This window comes from Bombus bifarius, unplaced genomic scaffold (genome assembly GCF_011952205.1).
Source record: "Bombus bifarius isolate JDL3187 unplaced genomic scaffold, Bbif_JDL3187 scf7180000008161, whole genome shotgun sequence".
In the NCBI taxonomy this organism is placed as follows: domain Eukaryota; kingdom Metazoa; phylum Arthropoda; class Insecta; order Hymenoptera; family Apidae; genus Bombus; species Bombus bifarius.
The window spans coordinates 159,476-186,501 of NW_022884483.1; the positions used below are offsets into that span (position 1 = coordinate 159,476).

At 38.8% G+C, this 27,026-nt stretch overlaps 1 protein-coding gene across 2 annotated transcripts in view; it reads right to left on the reverse strand.

Moving 5' to 3' along the window:
- Nucleotides 1-27,026, reverse strand: part of LOC117208724 (alkaline phosphatase, tissue-nonspecific isozyme-like) — a 179,956-nt gene that overhangs the window by 151,363 nt on the left and 1,567 nt on the right. The window contains exon 2 of one of the 2 annotated variants that reach the window (XM_033450017.1): nucleotides 326-576. In XM_033450017.1, coding sequence (XP_033305908.1) covers nucleotides 326-576 — 251 coding nt within the window. Of the gene's footprint in view, nucleotides 1-325; nucleotides 577-27,026 lie in introns of those variants that run through there. The other variant, XM_033450018.1, reaches the window with a different exon arrangement.

Consider the following 27,026-nt stretch of genomic DNA (forward strand, 5'->3'; position numbering starts at 1 on the left):
AACGAATTGCAGAATGATACAGAATGCCGGGAAATCGAGTCAGTGGGTTACATAATAAGCAAATCTGGAATCAGGGACGTTCTCTCGAACTCTTGCCTCGGTGATGGAACTAGCAACTCTCCAGAGAGAAACATTTTCTCGGCGTTCTGCATTCTTCGTTCGGGATTGAGAGCAAGAGAGGCATAGGGGAAATAAACGAAAAGAGGTAGGTTCCTCAAGTAGGGAACGGAAGAAGGGAAACACGGAAGGTAAAACGACTACGGCGATGAACGGAAGACGCAATGAAAGAAAGAGAGGTATAAAAAGATAGAAAAAGAGAACTCACCCTTGCCAGAGCGACGGCTGGAAAGCTGTCCCATGCGAGTTGCGCTTCCTCGCCCGTGTTTCCATGACGTTGACCCGAGAGGATCCTCGCAGCCGTAAGAGTGCTCATCCCCATCCCGTCGCCGACGAAGAGAACGACGCCCCGCGCCACACCACTCGGTGGCGTCGTCCCGCTGACGCTCGAACTTGCCGCCGACGCGCGAATACGGGCTTCGATCGCGCGTGTCGCTGCCTCATACCAGATCTCCCTCTCTGCGAAGAGAAATTTTTCTCGCTTGAGTAACCGCTACGGGAGCCAGCCTGACACCTATCTTAATTGAATCTATAGTCTCGAAGCGTTCCCGAGAAAATCGACCATTATTGTCGGCATTTGCCGTAAGTATTGTTCGGTTATCGTTCTTTGTTGTCGCGTGTACAGGGAGATGTTTGAGCGGCCGGCAGTGTAGGAGAACTCTTTTGTAACGGGATATAACGTTAGGTGAAAGGTTTCGAAGTGAATTGTTGCGCTCAGCCATACGCCCTTTCCTTTTTACCGATGGCCAATAAACCTGGGCAACTATTCGACAACGATAATCGTTCAATGAACGCGAAACGACGTACGGTTTCATCTTCGTAAAACACACCAGCGACGAGACTAACATAGTTTCACCGATTTTCCTCAAATTGAAATATCAGAGTACACCAGAGCTATTTTGGGACTCGTTAATACGAAAATTCATATTCTCTCGCAAATATTTGAAGCACATTTCCCATACACGATCCTAACTACGTACGTTTTCCTCTTGCAACTACGTATTTAACAAAGCTACTCGATAACGCAAACTGAAATGTGGCTCGGTAATTATTATATTCCGAGGTGGATTTGCCAACACTCCAGAGGCATACCACCAGTCACGACGATGCTAATCTCTAAGTATCTCGTTCCTTGCCGGAAGGAAGCTCGGTTTCGTTGAAATTGTCATGTTGCAGATTGAGACCGCGTTTCCCTGGGACAACGACGGTTGCTGTTCGAATGTTGCCGAAGGGACCGGATATCTTAATTGAATCTGTTGGTAAAACGGGACGAGTCCAACTGTTTCCTGGGAAGTCATTTACTGCAGTTACTCTCGCAAAAAAGATCGTCGCACAGCGAAAACGAGAAGCGCACCGAGACCACGCGAACGATCTCGTGCGAGCCACAAATTTCGATACGAATAATTTACTTCGACTTTGAGTTATTTTACTTTGAGTTTGAAAGAACAAAAATGTCGACGCTAATTAGAAAACAACTATTCTTGAGAACAAGTGAGAAAACTCGTTGAATTTGTAAAACTGTGTCTTCCTCCTCTCTCTCTCTCTCTCTCTCTCTGTCCTATCCCTTTTTAATTGAAAATTTCTTTCATTTATTACTAAGATCCATAAATATTTATGAGGATTATAAAACGGACATCTTGAATTTCCATCTAATCTACCGAATCTAGAGGACCAACAAAGATTGCTGCTTACTTGAAATGCCATTTCTAGATCCAGCTAAAAGGCTTTCACGCGTTGCAAATGTGTGGCGCTTTCTAAGTATACCTCGAATAATACACAGACTGTGCCAAAAATAGCCGAACTTTTTGACAATAAGAAATCAGAGGAATCGTTCGGAGGAAAATGTTCTATTTTATACAAAACATATTGTACCTATTAATTAATGCGTCCAATAATTGTTACGAGTCTTCTTGTGGAATTTCTTTGAGAACGCCTGGATATCTTGAATATCGTCGTAACGTCCGTTTTCGTTGTTATTTGAAGGATTTGCGGAGACAAAAAGTAATTGTATGATGTTAAATCTGGCGAACAGGACGTGTGGTGCAACATTTTGATTCGCCATAATTGACGTCGCCACTGACTTTTTCTAGTCTCAAGAAGGTCGATTATTTTCGGGTGAGTCTGTGTATTATTTTTTACATGCTAATATTATTTTTTATTTAAAATCGCTATATGCCTACTACGAAATATTTGGAACAAATATTTAAACGTTACAGATACCGTCAAATGAAATACTCCTGACGAAATCGTTAAAACGTCGTGTTTAGAGAAGTTCGAACTGGCAATACGAAGTTTGGTTGACAGAGCAAGTTTGGTAAATTTGTATCCACGACGATTTCATTCGGTGTCTGGTGGTTGCATTGCCGGAAGCGCGTTACGACGAACGACTGTTTCCTACAAACTGCACTAGTCGAAGATCCTGCCGTTACGGTTTGCCTAGAAACACATCGCCGACTAGTAGCCGCTAATGGGTAAGTTTAAACTGTGCCGTAGCTAGTAAACTGCCATATCGTGTCGCGATATTGGCCGAACCCGTATTTCCATAAAAGCAGGATCCGATACAGGTCATAGTGACGAAGTTAAATCCGTATCTCCCTTTGGAGACAGGTATCTACTGTGAAGCTGCGTCAAAGAAAGAACTAATTTCATGGAAATCCGCCTCAACGTTACCTATGTTAACGCTGTTTTAATGATTAGCGTAAATGGTTTCGTTTCGAAGCACGGTTTTATATTGAAATTTTACTTATCACGTGAGTACAATTATTATTGTCCCAAAGGTTTCCTCCGCTTTATAAGGAAATAATAGATGCACAACATTTTTTGTTTTACATTACTTTATCGAATTGTGCACGGTCCACTCTATACTATTGGAAATAATATAAAACAAAAGATGTGCATTTATTATTTCGTTATAAAACGAAAGAAACTTTTGGAACGATCTAGTGATTTAACGCAACGATCTCTATTGGCCCTTTATTATATAACCCATTTTCCTTTTTTGTAAAACTTTGCAGTAATATCGCAAGGCAAATACCACAATGAATGAGGAACGAAAATATTATTTGACCAGTCCAGTGGCATGTATATACAGGGTGGTTGGTAACTGGTGGTACAAGCGGAAAGGGGTGATTCTAGAGAAAAGAAGTCGAAAATATAGAATAAAAATTTTTTTTAACTTTTTTTTAATTTTTCCATCGAAACAACGATCTACAGTGAGATCCGTTATAACGAGACGTGATAAAGTGCACGCGTACCGAGCGAGAATTCAAAGTCGATTTTCTCGAAAACAAAGCCTCGAAACAAAAAATTTTTATTCTATATTTTCGACTTCTTTTTTCGCGTAGAATCACCCCCTTTCCGTTTGTACTACCAGTTACCAACCACCCTGTATATATATATATATTTATTATATTGGATAAGAAATGTAAAACAAAAAGAGTGGGGGTAGAACCATGCAATTTTTCTTCCAACCAAAAGGACTGCAAAATATTTCGTACAAAATCACAGTAAAGTCTAAAGGTACCTGTACTATCCGTATAGATTATAACATTGTCAAATACATATCAGTTGAAGTGAAAATTTTTGATAAACACATTCGTGCGGGGATGATTAATTTAAATTTAATATAACGTCGTATTAAAACGAATGAAATTTCAGGTAACGAAGTTTAATTTCTATTTTAGGACACGAGGCGCAAATAGAATCTCGGGCATCGTTGGAGATATGAATTTTGTAAATCTGCGGATCCGCGTACAGTTGAAACGGCAAAAGCGGTTTTACCGGTGTACTATGCCAACTCGTTTCGATTAATCCGTCGAAAAACGAGGTAACCAAATTTATGTTTCGTAAATATCATTGCAATTTTAAATATTAACGCTTAGCCACCGATTCTAATCGTCGCTTTCGAGCTCTTTTTTCACGGTTACGCGTGGTTCCCTACCCTTTTATTGCAATATAATTGCCAACGAATCTCATCCATGTTCTCAACTCGAAATACCTTTAATCATTGCAATTAATTTTCTCGTGTATCGTTGTCAAACAATATTCGATAGCTCGTTAAATTTGTAATCGGCATTGTAGTAGAAACACAATGTCTACGCAGCAGTTCAAATTGATTGAACGTTCGTGAATTACACAGATACAGTGGCATATTCACGTGTTGGCGAGGAAAAAATTGCAAACTCTATCGGTGAAATATCAAACGTTGGCGAGATCGATTCGATGAAAGCGGAGACCTCAACGCAATTCGTGTCAAATATTTTAGCTGTCGATTCGCACTTCCAGCTATTCTTCTCGAACGTTAAACCCAAGCATCGCGGAGGTTTGATGCTTTCAGAGCAGAGGCAGAGATTTATGATAGTCAGGAATCAATGAAACGCACGAGTCGGACCGAAATTTATTTTCCTACGAGTTCCTGATAAATATTTGCGAGCGCGCAGATTCATAGCAGTACGGTTTGTTTGAATCTATTCAGGATGCACGAATCGTACCCAGACATCGACTAGATATTCATAAATAAATACACCTGTCAGTGATCGACGAAACTGGCGCTGTCACATAGGTGTAGGCGCACGTGCGTTTGCTAGTTTGCAGCTACATCGGTATAATCGAAATTTAATTACCAAGACTTCGCGTGCGCGGTCAGGTTAGTGATCTGCAGCTGTAGTTTCCCGGATGATACGCAACACTCGAGTGTTATAACGTAGATCGTTTCAGGCAATTTCGAAGCTTTCATGTTTCTAATTACAACAAAGCATGGTTTTGATAACATGAAATTGTTTAAGCCGCAGAAAACAGGAATCGTTGATCGCCTATGAAACGATAAGAAAACCATAGAAACGAAGAGACGAATGTAGTTGTGAGTTTGTAAACTTTCATAGATGGAAGTTTCGAGATAACGTGTCTGGAAGAAAAATCGTATGGTAAGATCTAGGAACACGTGATTTATAGCTGAAAGAAAGATCGAAGACATGCGAAAGCAGAGGACAGATGGCTCGCGTGATATAGGTCCGTCTGTGGTCAGACACAGGTTGCATCCAATGTAATAGACATTACATCATTCTATACGTTTCAATACTCGTTCGATACCATCTTGAAAGTTGTTTCAAGCAGGAGTTATGGAAATCGATAGAAAGTTTGCGGGGACCTAATTTTACGTTTTCTACACGTGGCACGATTAACATACGCTTTATCTTGAATTCTAAAATATCGCATGCTTAGGAACTAGTTAGTAAAAGAAAAAGATTGTAACGAAAGTATAAGTTGTAAAAAATTATGGGAGTTAAATTAACAAAACGAATCGACCAGACGTTGAATATCGTTAAAGATTCTTGGTAAAAGGCACGATATGATAAAAAGTACTAAAATATGGATATTCGTGTAGAGAGAGTATTTCACTCGCGAAAAAGATACAAACGGTAACTGTATAAGTATAATGGCGGAAACCTTGGGATATTAGTAACACGACTTAATACTGATAAGAGCTATTGAAAAATGAGAGAAAGATGAAAAGAGATCGTCGAAAGACTCCGCTGGGAACTTGAGATAACTTTGGAAAAGTACAATACTTGTCCCAAGAGAACTTCTAAGAGAGCAGATAAATGGTTTTAATAGAATGATCCCCTGGGTTAACACGTTTCTTTGAAATAAAGGCCTAATACGAAGGTAAAATAGACGATAACGACAGAGACGAAGAAAGAAATGAATTTTTGAAAAGATTGCCCGCTAAAAGCGACTTATCAAAGATTAATCTTATTCCTCTCTTTTACCTCTTAACAAGCATCGAACGTAGCTTATGAAACAATTCAAATTTATATAACCTCTAAAACTTGCTCCGTAATTTGATTCGTAACGTCGAACCAAGAGTAGATTGAAAGCTTCGACCAGCTCGAAAACCGAACGTTCGACCTTTCGTTTAAACTTAAAATTACATCGAAAGAGTTCCTTCCTCTACAAAAATTTCTTAATCGCGTGGCCAGACATCCACTAACTTCATCGCGTACATCTCAAACGTTCAAAAGCTACAAATTCGTAGTATTTTAACTTCGACACTTTCAACTGCTACGTCTCGTACGTTTCTTGCTATCCCCTTCGACGACTCCAGCTCCTATACAGTTTTACTCCTACCATCGTTCTCGTAGCTTTCTCACACATCTACGTACATATATTTCTCAAGCGGTCACGTAGAAAGTACGTGACAAAAGGAACAACCAACGATACTTAATCCAATACCCGGCCAAGGTATATCGTTTTTTGTGACCTTAATGTGATTGCACTTGTGAAAGCACATCGGCACAACCAAAAAAAGGAAAAAAAGAAAGAAATGAGCTCGGGCGATAATGCGTTGAAAGCGCGCGGAAAACTTGGCGCAACGATGTTATCTTCGTTCTTTGAGGAGCTTCGTGGAAAAACTCGCGGCCAAACAACAATTTCCGGCTCCGTGGATCTCGGCACGATCATCGCGGCCCGGAAATTTCCTTGGAAGATTAACGCCGAAGAAATCCACTTTGTGGTTGATTGCCGAGATCCTTGGCTGGCTGGCATGAGTTACATCCTGGCTTATTATAGCCACACGTTGCTGCAACGCAAGCAGCTTGCGACAAGCAGCCGTAGTTTATGGTGGAGATAGTAGCCACTGTATTCTTGTCGATGCTTACCCGCAGGTGCAACCTACTTTCTTTGAGAGAAACGGAACCGGATGCGAATATCGTTATCACGGCCAACCTTCTTTCACCGCCTTTTACGAACTGATACCGGGTTACCTGCCATTTTAATTACGCGATCAATCCGAGCTTACTGCCTCTTGTTACTATTGCTTCAAGCGAAATCGGTTTAACGGGTTGAGCCGAACAGTTTCATCCGGAAGTTAGTAAAAAAAAGGCCGACCGATTGGGATTATTAATCTGAATTTACGTGCTTCTTTCGTTATTATCGTCCTTAGTACTTCCCGAATTTTCGAAGCCGGTGACTGATTTTTATGGCAGGCATTTGGTTCGCTATTACAGCGAGTTAATAAGGAGAGTAAAGGACAGTAATAGGGAGAGTAAAGGACAGTAATAGGAAGAGTAAAGGATTATAAATAAAATGTTATATGGAACTAGGTCGATGCCCACATAACGTACGTTGGTATGCATTCGTGTATTTCTCCGTCAATTTTTGATACGATATCTAATCTCAAGTTACGTGCGAATTGGAATTCCACCAGGTTAAATTAATACTTCAAATTGGAGCATCGTATTTTCTACATTGGCACCGCGCTATTCCAAAGGCTCCAATTTGAACCAAGCCTCCGTGACTCGCGTTACAAGAAACCTTTCTCGTGCTAATGGTCTTATCAAGAATTCTGTCTCCCGTTAGGTAATTGGTATGAGCGAAGGCCCTGAACAATCCCGCCTTTTGAGCTTCACAGTCGTGAACACAGGCTAATTAGTTAAACACTTTGCCGGCCATAATTAATACGGTCCTAATGAATATTCGCCAACGGGATCAAGTTGCGCCAACTTGCTTCCAAGTTTGCTCTGACACGAACCTGTTTCGTTCCTAGGAGATTCCTGGAAAACTTTGCGGTATCAGCTAAATAGGCTATACCATGCAGTATGCGAATAGTTGCGTAATCAGACCATTTGAAATCGATAGGAAACAATACCGTCGGATAGTATCGTAAATCCTTAGGTGAATCTAATTCTTTCTCCTCGTGCGCATCCTGCCATTGATGGCATCGAAAGAGTTGCATGCAACTACATTTCCCCGACTAGCACGTAAAATATCCAACGATCGATGATAGTAATGATTGCCGAAACCGATATTCTGGCCCGTTCCTATTTCCTGTCGTGCAAAGTTTTGTCTGGCATGAATCCTATTGGTCGAGACAACAGGAAAAAAGAATTTATAGACCGTGATAGTATCTGAATTCGACAGCTCCGAAACGATCACGGATTCCGCCGCCGTTTATTTACTGTCGTCGCGTTATCGTTGGGAACTACATAGAACAAAACCGAGATTGGTTGCACGCAACAGTTTTATTGCACCGTCAACTTTATTATACCGCGCGCGGTTACTTTTCCAAATTAACTTTCCGCCGCGTCGGTCCATGCTCAATTATGTTCCCAGTTCCTTTTTAGCTCGTATTTCGTCTAGCCGGAGCAACCACTCTCGGCTCGAGGAAGAACCCAATCGGTAAATTTAATCCTCCAGTGCCAACAGTTTGCCTCAGTTTCCTGGTTTTATCTTTTTCTCAACGGAGTTGTTAGAGCCATGATCATCGAGGATCACGGCATACCGCGAAAATAATTTACCGAAATGAGAAACGAAGTGACGATCGAAAGGAATTTACGTGGAAATTCAAAGAGCTGATTAAGAATGAATTCGACTTTCTAGTAGAGACTTCAACAAAATCCGATCTTCTTAGACGAAAACTAAATATGCGCCGATTCGATGCGATAACCGTACAAGGATTGCGAAATCGTAAAATTTGAAATTCGAATTCCGAGACGGGTGGAGATTCCTAGATCTTCAGATTGGAATTTCTTGGTGTCGTAACAACAACGTGCCGTAACTCTTAAACGCACCTACTTTCGACTCGGCGCGAAATATATTCTCGCAAGATATTTAGGGAATCGGTAAAATATCCCGAAGGCATCCCACGGGGAATTTCAACCGCGAGACTTATGCGCCATTCGGCATACGAATGTAAGAATACATCTACGAATAAACCTTGCACGGGTATCGCTAACCCGCATCTCACCCGTTCTGACTTTCAATATTTCGGTAAGGATACGTAGCGGGCCGATAAAAAGGATCAAATATTAGTCGAAGAGCTTGCACCGAATCATCAAATTACCTGCTCTCGAGAACGAAACGTAAAAGAATATGCGCCTCGAAAAATGTAACAAATATACATTCCAACGTCCCACAAAGAAAATGAAAAATGTCGATCTTCGATTCGTCGTGTTCGATATTACCCGCTGGAATAGTCTCGAGAATGTGAGTAGGTTTCAAAATTTCCGATTTACATCGAATTAATCAGGATCTTCTATTCGCGTTTCATTGTTCTTTATCTTCCTTCTTTATTCTTCTTTATTGAGATATGTATAATTTTGTGTGCTAGACTAGATTAGCTGCGTAATAGTGACACACGTATGTGAATATGAGTGTATGGAAGTATATGTGTGCACAGCGTCTCGAAAAACAGATGAATGTAACTGTTCCATTGGCAGTGTGGTATGGAAGATGGTGAGACAAAAAGAGTGCTGAGACACGTGCAAATGTATATCGACGAAGATCCTGGAAATCGTTTATTAAATAGATCTAAAACTATTTTAATATGAATTCTAAGTGTAACCTTAGTGTTCCTTTACTTTTATTTCGGCGATTGAAATCCACAATTCTCGACATTTTTAATTCGTTAATTCGTGTTAAAAACGCGAACACGAAGCTGCAAATATATATTGAAATTAACGCAATTTTCATGCTGTACTTGCTATACATTACACATAACAGGACGCCAGTAAACGTGCCTATTAATTTCAGCGGATATACTTCCTTGGTTAACGAGATACAGCGAAAATTCAGAGATAGTTCGCATCGAGTAGCCTTATTGTCACCAGTTAACGTTAAAACCCTAGTTGCCATTACTTTTAACTCTTGGTTCTATCTACCTCGATATTTTATCTTGTACCATAAGTGTAAAATTCCGTAGCTCTCCTTTTGAGAAATTACGACGTTATCCAGTACGGATTCCAATTCGCGTAAAACGCGAAATAAATATCAACGCGAAAACGCGCGAATTTCCTTAAAATCGAGCGAGGCGCAATGCACGGCATACACGCAATACACGAAATAATCATCATTGTTCGGCTTTCATCTTATTCGATGATATTATCAATCTATAAGTGATATAAATGCAAAGAATAATTTCCTCAAAAATAGATAGAGGATTAGTAAAAAAACGGTTGAAACCATTCTGTAATTTTGATTGTTCTGTGTCGGCAAGGCATCGTATTGTTTCCTGCTACAAGTTGCTCCACGGCTGTTCTTAATTTTTTCAATGAAATATGCATGTGGCCGGCGAATTTAATTTTTGTGCCAAATCCTCGCTCGAAATGTCGCACTATACGTTGTCTCCGTTCGATAATTGGAGAAGTGGATTTACAATGGAGACTTATGCTTGCAAACGAAAACTACGCGTTTCTCTGCTTCGGTATTCCCATTTTCCACTTAAACGGTACGCGAGCTTTCCTCTAGCTGTCGATACGAATCGTCGTGATACGGCTACTGCAACACAGATTGCCGAAATTCGGTGTATCTCAGTTGGCGTACGTTCAATTTAACAGAGTGTCACGTGTCAATTTATCCAGGATAAAATATGGTGCAGCATCCGTTGAGCTCCCGTCACCTCGACAAAGTCGATCTGCGGTATTAATATGGATGTTGTGAAAATCGTAGGCGCATAGGCAGTAGTGATTTAATTAAATTGCTTTATTCAAGATTTAGTGATCCGCCGCAAACGTTTTTTATCCATCTGTCTTGACATCTATGTTTTTACGAGTATTTCACGTTGCATTCGATTGTCCGTCGATAATAATTCCTTGTCTCTTAGTTTCACATAACTTTGCACACACTTTTTCTCTCATTTACGAACAAATACCATATTAATATCGTTTCTCTACATATGAATTCTAATTCTCTATAATATTACATAGCTTAGCAGTTACATGCTCATGCGAACAATTTATATGCGAGGAAACATAATCAATTGTGATCATTCTTCTAAAAAGCAAACAAAATTTAGAGGCACGTGAACAACGTAATTTACAAACTACTCGTGGTGCACGAATTAGATGAACCACTCTATAGAAGAAAAGTGGATCATTTGTAGCACTTTTATCCATTAAACAACTTGCTGGACTCATACAATCACAAGTATAATTACAGGATATCGATCTCAAGAAATGGAAACTGCACGTGTTTCCGTGTTATAACTTAATATCGAAACACGTCGCGTCTACTCTCGAAAGTTAGACGTATGTAGACTCAGAGAGTGCCGTAATATTCGCACTAGAAACGTAGATACGTGTAACAGCGTTCAGTGACTGCCGCGAAGGTCCCGTTGAGATATTAATTTACGCGACCCGATTACAAGTTACATATGTTCCCGTTTCAGCATTACTGTCGGCTACGAGAATGCCGGCATACCTGTCCTCGAAATCTCTCTGCGAGAATGATGTTATTATCGCGTTACTTCAGACGCGGGGATCATTTGTATGCAAATCGATGCCTGGGAAAATCCTCGGTCCGTTTAACGCGATAATTTTCTTCGTGCTGCGCGCCAGCGTTTCGAATCTACCTCGTTTTAATCTGTTGCCCACGCTCGAAAGAAGAAGAGTGGGAAAGAGGGAGGGAAAGAGAGAAAGAGAGAGACGATCCACAGTAAATACGTGTAGGACGTTCGAAAGAAAAGGGTGGAAATAGTGAAACGAGAAATGAGAGGAAAATCGTCCTTCGCATTTGCCCGTTCGCTTCGGATAATTATCTCTTATTATTTTCCAGCCCGCTGTTACGAGCTCTTTTTTTTTTCATTCTCGTGGCCGTTGATAAATTGTTACAGGAAACGTGGCGTGTGGTCGATCCATAAACCAGAAACGTGACCTAGACCCGGACAATCTCACGGACATGGTTCGTTCGAGTGAAATAAAAGGGATACAAAGCCGGAAAAAGACATTGGGTTCGCTGTATCGAATCCTACTCGGCCAACGTCGAATTTCAATAGCTGGCGTGGATGGTGCGAGGAAGCAGCTCTATCTCTTTGTTCTCTTTTCCTCTTTACCTCTCTCTAAAGAAAACTTCAACACCAAGACGAGTGGACTTAACTTCCTCTCGATCGAATGATTTACGCAGCGCCACTTCCTTTTGTACCGGCTACCAATAAAAGCGCGTAAGCTAGACGGCCTGATAAGCCACGAAATGCCCGGAAAATCAACGGAAAAGTTGAAAACGTGACCGACTGCACCGTCCAACCCAAGAAAGTTTCGTTCAGTTTACGTAACTTTCTTTATTTAAGTTGTTTTCAATCCCTGGGTCGTTTTTGCGGATAGAAGTAAACCATATTGTTGTTACACATACTTAGAAGAATGCTGCACACACAGTGAGATTATTCATCGCGATTCATAATAAATATTTCTATATAAGTATACTCTGATCTCGTGTTTGCATGATAGGATTAAACGGAACCGAAGTAATTACATTGTCAAACATATCAAGTAAACGAATCGATTAAATCTTAAAAACAATTTTATCCCTCGAAACAAAATTCATGGTTAATGCGATGCGCAATTTCGAATTGACGGTAACAGAACATTTACGCGAGTATAGAATAATTTCAATAACGATATGCCAAGTTTTCATCAATTTCACGAATCCTTTTATTTAACTCTTTCATTGCTTCAGTGTTTACGCTTGCAAACCTGTTGAATCGAGTACGGGTTACGCGTGTTCTACAAAAAGCTATATATGTGAATTTTTGATGTTCTTTGAAATATAGTATATGTGTATTTTTTCCAAATACTCGTACATGGATTTTTAAACATTCTTTTTCCCTCGTACCTCCGCTGCGATAGATAATTTTATAAAGCAGTTGCTTGTTGTTTTAAATCATTTCAAATATAATGCGATCAAATAAGAATCTGTTTATATAGCGTGATTTAGGTATGTAATTCTCATTTCTACTTTTCAATTCACATTACGCTTCAAGAGACATAGAAAGCTCTTAATACGATCAATGCAGCCCACAATCACACACGTAACGCCTAAAGTTCATCCCACGAAAGCAAGTTAATATCACGCGTAATCCTTCTCACTTATTATTATTATTCCGGCATTTTCAGACCAGACTGCAATTACGAGATAATTTTTATTAACTTCTCTTTTAAGCTTCTAAGGCGACATATACCGCTGCAATTTACTATACGAATGTGTGGATTGTCTAAGCTGGCTAAGTCTAACAGCGATGGAAAATCCACTAGAGCAGAATGTCCAATCGTAAATCGAGTACGTGACTGTGTCTGTTGCTGTGGAAACACCACTTGCGAGATATTTACGAGTTGCAGCTATTAAATGTCACGACGCTAGCATAAGGAACAGATATTTTCATCCGAAGATGCCCCGGGCATTTTTCGTGACTAGTTCGTTATTTTTCCCCTGTAAACTCGAGGAAAAGAAAGATATTAAAAATCATTTATGAAAACCAGAAATGACGAAACGTTCGTTTTTACCGATTAATTGTAAAACGTCATATCTGTATATAAAGTTTACTCTAAAAAAGTATAGCGGATGTATCGCAATATAACGCTCTTACAAATATCGTATAAAATTTTTCTTTCATTTCATCCAAAAAAATCCACGCTGGAATGCAATAATCCTACGAAGAAAGGATGCTTGCGTCTCTGCAAAGAAAACGACGCTTTTAATAACAATCTCTCGCTTTAAATTACACGCCCGTGCCTCGAGCGAGACAAATCACAAATGAAAAGTAAACAAGGACAACTGTCGTATGGAGGACGACAACAATAATGACGCTGGTTGCCACGGCAGGCAGACCATAATTCGCATAACGATACCAAATAAATCTAAACTTTAATCGGAATGTTGAAGTTGTCGCGGCAATACGAGACGCGCGATATCAGAACGTGGAAATGGCGGATTGTGTCGAGCCGGGGGTTAATGCGAATAGGCGCTTCCCGCTTGCATCGTATATCAGTGACATAAGCGTCGAGCCGAGAGGACCGAACTAATATTATCTGGAACGGGGTAAACTCTTCGGGATGAGCGGGCATTTACATGTTTCGGAGCCAGTTTATATCGAACTGGCAGCCAGCTTGCACTACGCAAATCCTGATGCACGTTAATTAAGCTTCGTGAATTTAAAATCACTCTCGTTAACCGAGGCGCGTGTCAAATAATTCCAAAGCAAGATAATGATTATCCGTAGCGTGTGCCAAAGTCGGAAACACTTTTCGCGTGACACAGGGAATTAAAAAGCACCCTGGCCATACCGTGCTGAAAATATCCGAGAAGAAACTTTCTTTCCCAACGAAAGCAACAAGAACTTGCATCGAATAAATTCTCGCTCGATATTTCGACCGCTTCTTTATCGTCGTGCAACCCGTCTTTCTCGCTGGAAAAATTAAACTCGTTTTACCCAATGCAAGAATGGATAGAAGCGTCGAGATCTAAGTAACTTTTCTCGTTGCTGAAGGTATGGCAGAAGGTACAAAATAACGTTGCCTTTTTGTCGAGAATTTGTTACAGAAAATTTGTTGTACATAAATTTGGCACGCTTTCAGCTTATAATATTACTTGATCACGCTCCTGATATTTTTTAACAAAAATACTGGAACAAAATTTGTCTCTTTTTTACGTTTTGCTCTTTAACATAATTTTCTTCTTCTTTTCCTTCCTCGCTACGTATTCTCTGGTGGTGATGTAGTTACAGGCGATTACTTGCCACTTTTACTTTTCTGGCATACTTGCTCTTCGTTTGCACCTTTTATGTGTGTTTTTATATACATATGTACATGAATCTTTCTGTATTAGAGAAATCAGATACCGGAATTTGTGTCACGTAATTTTTCAACAAAGAAACGCGCGCACATAAAGAAAGCGATTTAAGTTTCCATCAATTGAAAACTTCGTTCGTACAGAAAGAACAAATGCGAAAGAAAAAGTCTGGTTATCAATCTGTGGCGTTGGAGCGCGTCGCAACAATAAATTTACGCGAATCTTAAAATAACTGTCACGCAATATCGCGAAATAATAAATTCAACTTTGTCACCATTGATTACGAAGCACTGTGCACTCCGATCGTGTGATATACTACGTGCACCAATAGTACGAAAACAAAAAAAAAAAATACATACGAAGCTACGTTACTCTTTGATCTATCGGATACGTATATATTTGTTTCCGTTTGAGGTACAGATAAAAATTCAGATGTCGAAACGACACATAAATGCTAACCACAATGATAAATGGCATACGCAAATGGGCCGTAAATCTTGGAAACGATATACACACATACAACGTCTCTACTGTTGACCTACACGACCAGACAGTTAAAACACCCTGATGGAATTGATCCCGAGTCTGAGACACACCTCACCATCTTAAGGTCTGTTTACATTGCTGTGACAATTTCTACATCGAATATTTCTCATTCCTCGCTAACAATTTGGACGAAAAATATATCTAAAGCAATGAAAAAGAACGCGATACAATCAGAGTATAGTAATGTTTTCTACGATAAATGGACAATTGTCTTATAAATAACTCTGGAGATTTAGATTTATGATTTTCGAAATTCTTAGAGTTGTCGACTCTCTGATATCCAGAAACAAATTTGAATTATCGATACAGTACCGCGAAGATTTCAACAGATTCATTCTCATTACCCGATGTCGCTGATCATTGGTTCCTATAGAAATGAAATTTCTACAACCCACAAGACGCTTTACCTAGCTTCTCCATTTCTGTTTGATCTCTTACATCGAGCCAAGTTATATTGCACGAGTTGCACTGACGATATTCAAGATCGCTTGAACCAACCACGTAATTGGGTTGGTATATACAGGGTCGTTGGGTGATTCTACGCGAAAAAAGAAGTCGAAAATATAGAATAAAAATTTTTTCGTTTGAGGCTTTATTTTCGAGAAAATCGACTTTGAATTTCCGCTCGGTACGCGTGCACTTTATCGCGTCTTGTTATAACGGATCTCGCTGTAAATCGCTGTTTCGATGGAAAAATTTAAAAAAAAATTTTTATTCTATATTTTCGACTTCTTTTTCCGCGTAGAATCACCCCCTTTCCGCTTGTACCACCAGTTACCAACCACCCTGTATATTGTAGTATCGTGGACGAATGGCCTAAGAAATATCGGGTGAACCATAAATAATGTCACGAGAAAGCCTAAGTACCGACAGCCCCATCAATGTATCGTCGGTCCTTCAGTCGAATAGTTACGCGGAAAAAATGCCTACGTGACCCTGGCGACGAACACATACGTGATGAGCCTATGAGAAAAGACAAAGGGATGCTAAGGGAGAAAGACGACTTAACAGTCAGTGCGAGTTGAAAGGTCAGAAAGTGTGAATTGAGAAGCCAGAGTGTTGTCAACGCTATCGAGAGAGTGTGGTTCGCGTGAGAGAGAGCGTTGGAACCGTGGTGACGAGAGTTGTAAATTAACTATTTAGTTGTCTTAGTTATAGCACATTATTGTATTTAGTTCACGTTAAATAACCATCGTTTTCTATTTAATCCATTCTAAATAAATTAATAAATAAAATCCTACAATATTGGTATATTGGGTTGGTATACCCAAATATATATCCATAATAGTAATAAAAATGTATAATATACGCTGAATTCACAAATCAGAGATCATTGTCATCGTGACTCCCAGATCCATGCGCGTCCAAACCACTTTATCCCATGAGACTAAAATTGACAATGCCGTGTCTCACAAGTCCAGAGACTATCGATATTAGGATCGTTTAGTCACAAAGACAGGATCATTCGCGGAATCAAATCCCATGATACGATCGATTAATCCGAAATATATCGTACGTTTGTTGGATGCGCATGATATGCAATATTAAAACTTTCTTTGTATCTTTTGTTAAACAAGACTAACTTCAACGAGTTTACGCAGGATCCACAGCGATCTTTTCGCAGGCATTTGTATATAATAGCATTTTCTGTACAATTTAAATATTCGTATCAGCTAAATTTGCTACAATATGACCTTAATACGACTCTGTATTCATGCAACATTCTTACGTTTTATTTCATACTCATCCTCGGAGAACATAATACGCGTGTCCAATTAATCTTGACTGACGTGTAATCACGAAATCTAGGAATTCAACGGCACTAGAAGCAGAGGCTGGTTGGAATAAGGAAGTCGGAGTCATAGAAGCGATTCGCTTTCGCGATAGCGCAAATATTTACAGAGCTGGATTAGGACGGTGAGTAATTACGTCACGCAAAGGGAACGCGAAGAAGCTTGCCGGTCTTTTGCAAGAAACCCAAGGTAATTAGCTACCAATCTGAGGCACCTAACGCTTCATTATTTACGACGAAAGCTTTCCTTTATCGGATATTTTAATCCCTTTGCTAACTCAATCGGTGAATTATTAAAGGAAAATTGAACGAATGACATCTAAATATTGTTCAAAACTTGAAACGTTTCACAGTGAAGAAGCAAAGTTACCAGAGAAAGAAGAAGCATTTAATTCGAGCGGCTGATCGAGAAATTTAGTAGAAGAGAAGAGAAAGGTACGATCGTTTGAAGAAGGTTACTACGCGAAAACAGCGGCGAATGGAGAACGATTTTTACATGACGACGAAACGTAACTACTCGCATGAATGGATCTAGTAGGTATTCCGACTCTTCGAAATTCACCTGTCATATTCACATTTCGCATTTTTCCGTGATATTGACAAGTAGTTGCGAAATAGTACGAAATCGAGATATAAAATAATGGAAAATCAGAAATTACGGAACATATCGATCGCTCTCTTGTTCAGCTTCGAGGATTATGAGCTAGTCGAAAAGAATGCGAGGAATTTATTTATTCAAAAATACCAAATGCGGATCAAAATTGTTTTGCGAAAACGAAAGAAAGCATAAATATAATCGAAAACACAGCGTCTATTTCGAATAAGAATGCGTGTACTTAATTAAAATCCTTGAATAAATATGCATGATTTTTAAATGAATTTTTTTTTTTGCTCTAACGCGATTTAGAAGAAGGAAAATACGTACAAGTAAACGCAACCTGTAACCTAAAACAACCGAAGTATGAAATGTTTCGGTACATTTTCTGCCGAACCAACTAGAGCGAGATTTCCCTTTGACTTGGAAAACTCTCGCCTTCAAATCCTGTATCTTTATACATTTCGCGTATCTTTTTTATTCTTGCGTCTCGTTCTTTTTCGCGTCGTCTGGTCAAGGTACATAATATAGAAAGAAGGATGAAAATGTCGTGTATAATTTTTTCACTAGGTAAACGCTCGTAGGTAGGTACGTTATACAACGTCAGAGGAAAGTTTCGTGCCTTCTTTCAGTTCCCTTAAACAGTAAGGGAACGCACGGGAAGCAGAGGGAAAATTGGTAACAACGGTCTGTTGTAGAAGTTACAAGCGTTCCAGAAAGGAAGAAGTATCACAATCGACGGTCAACTTCATAACAAGTAACCGAGTTTCTTGCGAAAGATTAGGAGAAGAAGAAGTACGGATGACATTACGAGCGCGAATAAAACGCTGCAACTTTAAAAAGAAGGAGAAACGAGGAGAATGAAAGCGATGTATCGCGAAGAAACTCAAGACGCTCAATAGCCTCGTCATATTGGAACTTCTCGAGAACTCGGAATGCATAAAAGATGAAAATCCCACCCCTCCCATTCAAAGTCACGAGTAAATCTTCCAACTACTTTATTACGCTATCGCACAGTTAATTAAACAATTCTCTCGTTATTTAAATCTTTCCTTGGACAATTTTAATTAACTAATTATGAACTGTTTCAACGCGAATTGAGTGACGTTACATTGCTAAGATAATTGAGGGTAATCTGGCATTTAACGTAAACCTGGTTGAATGTACTTACGTGTTCTAATAGGCACGTAACATAATTTGTGTCATTCGTCACGGACGTATTCACGTTAACACGCCTCGACTCTGGCATACGTAAGGAAACCATACGATATCTTTGTAATTATTCTAACTTTGATAGATTCTCGTAAACTATGTTTCCTACACGTAGGAAATGACAAGTTGATAGTTCGAAAATTTCAAATTGAAATCGTTCAAATTGAAATCAAACGCGTATGCAGTAATTCGTGGAATCTATAGGTTCGAATTTGAAGCTGATTTGGCGAGATCATCAGAAACGGTGGGAAAACGCGAATGAAAATAATACAACCAATATGCACACCAATGGGCAGGAATTAATATCATGGTATTACATTCCATTCAAAATAATCATATATTCGGAGGATGTATCAAGCCGATTTCTCTCATCGAGTAATTTATCTCCGCAACCGTGGTAACGTATCCGCTACGAAATATGTCCAGCCGAATAAACACGAATCAAGATGGAATAGTCCGCGGGTTCCTTTCATTTCATGGTATATTACAAAACCAAACGACACGGTCCGGATTGGATCGGTTAGAAGCGTAATACCTATATAATTATCTCGAGTAAACGTCACGAAAGGGTGTATTCGAGAAGATCCCGTGACTACTCGTGACTTAGACAGCTAAATCGGGTTATATCAGGATGAAGAAGGTAAAAGAGATAAAAGCTAAGCCCAACCCCATTACCCGTAACGATCTTTTTGCCTCGGTTACGACCACCTACGTCCTCAAAACGAACACAAGGAGAAGAAAGGAAAAAGAACACAAGCTTCGGTATAAGAAAAAGAAAAAGCCAAACAAAATGAAAATTATGTGGCGCGTTGCATCCACTCTACTGTAATGGACTAGCTGCGATCATTATTGCTAATGGAGATTAAACGGAAACCAAAAGGAACGGCTTATACATCGGGATGAATCTTTAACGTTATCGAGCATCAAAGGCAAAATAATTATCGATAAATGCGTATAACTCAAAATTGAATACGTTCAAAGCGAATGTGTGACTAGGTACGGGAGCGTAATAAGAAGTTAAGATGGAAAAGAAGTAAAATAGAGGAAATTTGCCTGGCATATTCGAGCTACGATGCGACATGTAAATCGTGCTATTTATACTCTTAAAGGAAGAACTTCGTTGCATCGTAAAAATAACGAGAAAAATACAGGATAGATTTTCTTAATGCACTAACATCGCGTTTATCGAAGTTCTTCGATTTTCGAGAAAACATCTATATTATTGCCAACTTCTAAGTATTATTTCGGGAAATTGATAATCGTTCCGAGTAAAATACATTTGAATGCTCAAGTATGAAGAATACATAAAATCATGCGCTATCAAACCCATCGCGAAGGATTTATATCAACAGTTTCTCCGATAAAATGTGAATATACATTTCAATGGCGTAAAAGTATCATATGTATTTCTCATAAAACTTGTATCACCAGAAATACGTAACCTGCAACAGAGGAAATCTTCGTACATTCTGTTATACCTTATCATATATGAGAAATTGGATTGAAACGTGCATGTTCATTCACAGAATATGACCATTGTTGCAAACTTGAATTACCTTCTATTCGATAAAGCTAGGATAGTTAGCACCTTAAAAATTTCACTCGCAACTACTCCACCATCTACTGTCACGATTTAGAACCAGAAATTACAAAAGTTATCAGACCAACTGGGAAATAAATCGAAAATTTTGACAAACCAAAACTCCATATAATTGGAAAACTTAATGCCTTGCGATCTGGCCCTAACGCAAGCGTTAAAAGCCACATAGCCGCAAACCATAAACGTACCACTCGTACACGTATATTCATTATCGCTGGTACAACGGTCAGATTGTAATCACGGATGCGATAGATTGTACCGAAGCTTCTAATTGTACCACGCTGCTAACCATTAAACGCCTCGTACTGAAAGCTCATAATTATAAACCGATTCTCATCTGCTACCGTAATTAACGATTCTTATGCCACGGACGTGTGTTAAGTACAAGTAGCAGGCCGCCTTCTCGAAATTGCCGTAGATTACGAGGAGATTACGGCCAGATTACGTACTACGAACGATGTACGATCCAGATTTCATACAGTCGTGTGTAGCCCTCTAATCACCCAAGGATCTAGCAAGATGGAGCGAATCCACCAGATCCACCCCTTATCTCTGACGCACGAGTATAGTTGCGCGAGCCCGCACGCTTCATTATGTACAATTACTAGGAAAAATATGGTAACGTCATGAGTAGACCGGCGGTTATCTTTCTCCATTAAATTCGACCGCGCGTTCGTGCTCGAGCCGTACCTATTGAAACGGAGCCGGAAAAAATTTGGATAGAGCTGTACTATTGTCGGTAGAAATTGAATTAACGAGTCGACCACGGAAATTACCAGCATAAATCCTCGTTATCCGACGAATTTCGTTCGACGAGCCACCGTTTGCTATGTTACTATGGAATAAAGATAAATGAAAGGCAGAGGAGACGCAAAGTCGCTTTTACGACACAGCTTGTTAAGCGTTATCGATATACGGGAACTTCTAGCGCAAAGAGGAAGTACAAAATCCCTTGGAAGAAAATCGGCCGACAAGGTTGGATTATATGGGATTATTTGTAGGCTCGCGTTTCAAGAACGTCCTGGCGAAGTCGTCTCGACGATATCATTGCGTAGAAAAAGTTAAACGAGTTACCAACCTTGCTAATAAGCTACTTTCTCGTAGGCCATCTCTGGAAAACACGTTTAATAAGACTGCAGAAAATTATCTCGCAATTTTTTCAAATATATACAAGTCACGAGTATAAATACCGAAGCATCGGTACAGATTGCAGACTAACAGATTTTTTCGCCTTACATTTCTACAAGATTTCATAAATTTGCACACAAAAGTATGCCGAATTTGTTTACGGAAATTTTCAGTTTCATTTACTTAATCAATCGTTTACTTAAAAGAACGTTAAATGCAAGATAGAAGATAACACTAGCAAGCAGTTGAATATAAGAAAATTTCTATTGCTATGATTTGTTTAAAATGTACGCGTAAACTGTTCCCTTCCATCGATTAACCCATAAAAGATTAATTTGATTTCTACCAACACTGAAACGGAAGGATCGACTGACGGTGGAAAGAATGAAATAAAATTGCTTTAAAACTGATTTCTTTGGAACAAATTTGGTTAAACGGGATATCCAATTCCTGCGAAACGAATGTTTTACTCCCCTTCTTTTCTCGCATCGAATGTAATACCGGAACATTCGTCCCGGAGGGGACGATGGCAAATTAAAGGAATAAAGACAGACACTTGATAGATAACGAACAAGCGTAGAGGCCGTACTTTTATTTCCACAACGAACGTGTTCCGAATGCAAATTTCGTGACGAACTATTTAGTACCAATGTATTTTCAGGTAATTTCAAAAAAAAAATGTAACCAAATGAATAACATCTACCCACTAAATTTTTAGTTATTTACACCCGATAAATTACGACGTAATTTCGAAAGATTTTCTTTCCCTCTTAACATCATTTCATATTAGAAATTGGCAAATAGAAACAATTTTGAATCGCTTAGAATACGTTAAGAATAAAACATATCTTTCATCGTTACTCTATTAACCATCCTAGAAACAAATAGTGAGTAATTAAAAATGAAACTGGAAAACTCAAGAGCGCAGCTTTATTCTCCGTTGCTATAACACACTGTATGTTATTCTGTCCAATTATTGTAAAATATTACTTTCATCTTATCGTTATCCAATTCAATTACCCCGCAATCTGTTTCGATTGCGATAAAGTACGCGGAAATACGTTCTCCGCGATGGTTAAGTGTCCAGTGTCTAATACCCGGGCTCTGTACCCAGGATTCTCGTCAGTTACTTCAAACAATTGGATACACGTTATCTGCTTGAGATCTCTTGGAACATTACGTTCTCGTGAACGTGAGTCTCGGGAACTGTTCAGATACTGCTGACAATCTTGTCGGACAGTCTCCAACATCGTTCGCGAGTAGAACGATCCGATTTTAGCCTGTCGTGGAAAAAATATTTGTCGATTTTTATCCGATCGAACGAAAAGAGAAGCTCCTGACACGCGAGACTCGTTCTCAAAACGGTGGAAAAGAGAAGTTCCAAACTTACGAGCGAGATATCTGCGTGACAGAGGAAGGGAAAAGAGATACCGTGACATATAATCAAATGTGTTCCTTAGAAAGTTTCCTATCCAAAGTTCCCGGAATAAAACTTTTTTCATTTGACGTAATGCAGCCCCTTCCTCGCCACCGTACTCGAACTCGGCTTAATTTTCGCAGATAAGACGGTATCACGAGGAAAATTTTTGCAAAGTCAGCTTCACGTTGTATACATGTAAGTAGCGTGATGAATTCGTTGTGTTTAACTGGTTTACTCCACGATATTACAACTAATCGAGTGATTAGGGGAAAGCTACGAGGGCTAGTTTTAAGCCACAAACAATGGCAACGGCGTCAGATGCACGATGAAGTTTCTATTACCTCACTATCTGGTACAAGCGTGAACAAATTGCGAGCATTTATGCTCGTTGGTAGATAAACTCCAAGGTAAACTAAGCTGGCACACCGCGTTACGAGCGTGACGAGATGAAGTTTATTAATCTTCCGCACGGCTCGTGTAATGGAGGGAAATTAATTGTCCAAGAGCCATGAACCATCGTGAAATTTTAGCTTGGCCGATGACTTTCTCCCTTTTTCGCCTCACCATGGCTATCGATGCACTTTACGCGTTACATGTATCGAGATTAACATTTTAACGCGACAATTATGTTTAATAGAGTGCACGTAATGTTTAATTTGAATAATCCAGTTCGATATGAATATTAAATTAGCCTTACTAGCGAATCCACGTGAATAGGTGAAATCGAAAGTAAATCAAAATTTACATCGATCCTTTCATCGATATCCATTTAATAATAACATTTTAAATAACAAAATCGACAGCAGCTTTACAGAGCAACACGATCGAATAAATATTCCAGTGAACTCATTTTCTACCATTTTCTGTTTGTAATATTTCAAAAGGCCAATCTTCTTAATCTTATTCATTTGTATTTGTTTCAACAGTACCAAAACATTTACGAGTCGTGAAAAATCATAAACAAGCAACATTGTAATTTCCATGTACCAACGTGTAAAAACATCTGCCAAAAATATGGTTATTCCACCATTACAAGGCCAATAACATAAACTGTCACGTGGTACATGCGATATAATGATACTGCACAGAATATGTAGGACAAACTCTTTTGTGAAATACAATTTTTATTCTACAATGCGTACGAGTAAAACTTACTCGTATTCTGTTTGCAAAGCTTTCCACCATTACGTTATTTTCTATATATATATCTGAAATACAAGTTACGAGATCGGCAATTTAGTGTGACCATTCCCAGATATACTAATCATCGCATTGGACTCATAGTTTTGGTCTCGGAAATATTGTTTGGCCAAAACGACACTCGTTCTTTCAGAACGAAAATAAAACGTGGTTGGCTTGCTGAGTATTAAATTTACGAGTATTTCAGGATCATCGATCGCATCTGCAACATTGACTCGCGTGTTACAATCGCAAACAGGAATAGATAAGAGATTAACGATAATGAACGTCAAAGATCATTCTGCTGGAAAACAATGAAAATAAACGACAGATTAATACATATATCTTCTAGCAATCGACTGTGATGTTGCGGTCACAGCTTCACAATAGGACTCGATTGTATCGATAAACGAACAAAACGATGGCGAACGTATCGCAGATTTGATCGATTCGTGAAACTCACCAGCTTAACACGATCCTGCTCGCTTAACTCTACTACACGAAAAGAATTGTTACGAACGGTATTCGTTACGACAAATTGAGTTGAGAATGCTCACCGGCGAATTCTAACAGAGCTAAAGAGAACTTGAAAAAAGTTTCTCAACGCCTCCACGATGGATACTTCCCATTTGGTTGTGCCTATTTGAAACTGGCGAAAATTTAAAAGGCAGTACGAAAGATAAATTTCTTTGCTACGATAATAGTAGAATCCTCTTGAACAAGTAAATGTAACAAACAAATGGTTTCTGCTAGAAATACAAAATGGCTATAAAAAAAATTACGAAGAAAAGGGCATATATGCGAATGCGTTTTACACAAAACCGATGTTTCAACGTTCGGTATAAAATTTTGCTTCGTTACTCGTCTTCCTTATTCAGTGAAAAACGAGGAAAGAAAAAAGGGAACGGAATACGAGGAGAGTGAATAACACAGAAATGAATTGGAAATCTCTAGCGAAATTGATAAAAGGAAACATTGATTTCAGCTTCGCTGCACACGCCAAGCGAACACTTATAATTCATAAAGTTGAATAGATTGTACATATATGTAACTTTGTTATGAAACTGTAAAGCCATTACAATTTGCATTGCGCTACTAAAACGCGTCAATATGTGGTATATATGCGCATATACGAAACTGTGCATACTCTCGTTCACGCATTGTGGCTGATCAAAACCAAACATACCTATCTACTGCTAACTAGCAAGTACAAATATTAAAGGGATTTACAGCTAATTCTGTTAGTGAAATTGCAACGCTGACCAGGCAGAATCATAGAGCGAAGATCTGAGGAAAACTGGTGGGAAGTGAACATTCTTAATCAAATTTCTCAGTTTATTCTTTCTCGATTCTTGGAGATAATTGCGATGCTTAAAAGAACTTCGTTTCTGTTAATGGAAAGTTTGGAAGATCTAAACTAGAAAGCAATGCAAGGAAAAACGGAAACACGGCGAACGATCAAGAATTTAATTTTATATAGAAGCATCACCTACGGAAAATATTGTTTCGTTAAAAACTGTTCCACTTAGCAACACAAAAGAAATAAATCAACGATACAATACTCATCTATTGTGTCAAGAAGGGAGGATTGGTAGCGCGTATTTATAGTATGAAAAAGAAATTTCTGATAAATAGCATTCCTGACAGAAGGAAATTGCATTACCGTCGATGTCTTACACACTTCGCGATAACTATACATGCGAAACGCAGACCGTGAAATATTGGAAATCGTTCGATCAACCGACGGAAGTTTCACAACAATTACAAGAACTAATTCAAGTTTATCGATTAACAGTTCATGTCATCAGAATTAGTAATAATAATTAAAGTGGGTGGGAACCAAATTAAAATAATCCACGATTGGAAAGGAAGTTAAAAAGATTAATGGTAAAGTTTACTCGTGATACATTTCGCGTCGCATAATCAGGTCACGTAAAAATATATTTTATATAGCCGTACAAATTACTTTTCTCGGTGGCGTTTGACAACTTTTATAAAATTGTTACGCGGAAGCTTTAATTAGTACATTCTCATCCGTTGACGTAGTTCTCGAAAGATGTATTATTATAAAATATCTGAATAAACACACGCGAAAGAAATATTTAAAAACGCGAGGATTATACGAAGAGAGAGAAGAAAATAAATCATTATTTTTGATAATTGCAATGCCTAAGGCATTTTTATTAGTTACAAACTTATTAATTGCTAATTAATTACAGCGAATTTAAAGTTTATTTGAGATTTCTCCAAATATATCGTTTCTGTAGCGAATTCTACGTTTTATATCAAATACATCTGTCCTGATTGTACGTAGTTCGCTAAAATTTCCTTAACATAAATTTCGGCTCTATACATACTCCTTTCCTGATTTCACTGTTTTACGATAAATTTTATAATGGACAGATTAATATTCGAATTTCGTACCTTTCAATCGCAGCGCCGCTTTTTCCGCAGACAGCTTTGCACGTTATGGAATTAAAATCGCGTAGTGACAATAAAAAAAATTTTTCAGAGCAGAAATGTTCGCTATAGAATTATTTGATGGGAAGTAATTGAAAGCGCATACGGACGTATAGGCGTTGCTCATTTGGTCGAAAAAACAAACGTACAGCCCTCGGTACACGTTCAATTATTGACCAATGAAGCAAAATAAGTATTCGTAGCCTGACTGTTTTCACTTCGCTAAATTTCGGCCAATCTATTTTTCTTTTCTCTTTTACAATTATTTCTTAATTTCTTCTTACTCGTATATGCTGTTCGTTCTTACGAGTAAAGTAATTACGTCAAATATACTTAAGTAAATTACTTTGATTACGCTTTAACGGACCAAACACGAATTTTTGATTGATGAAAATTTGCAACTTCAATATCCCATTTTTACTGA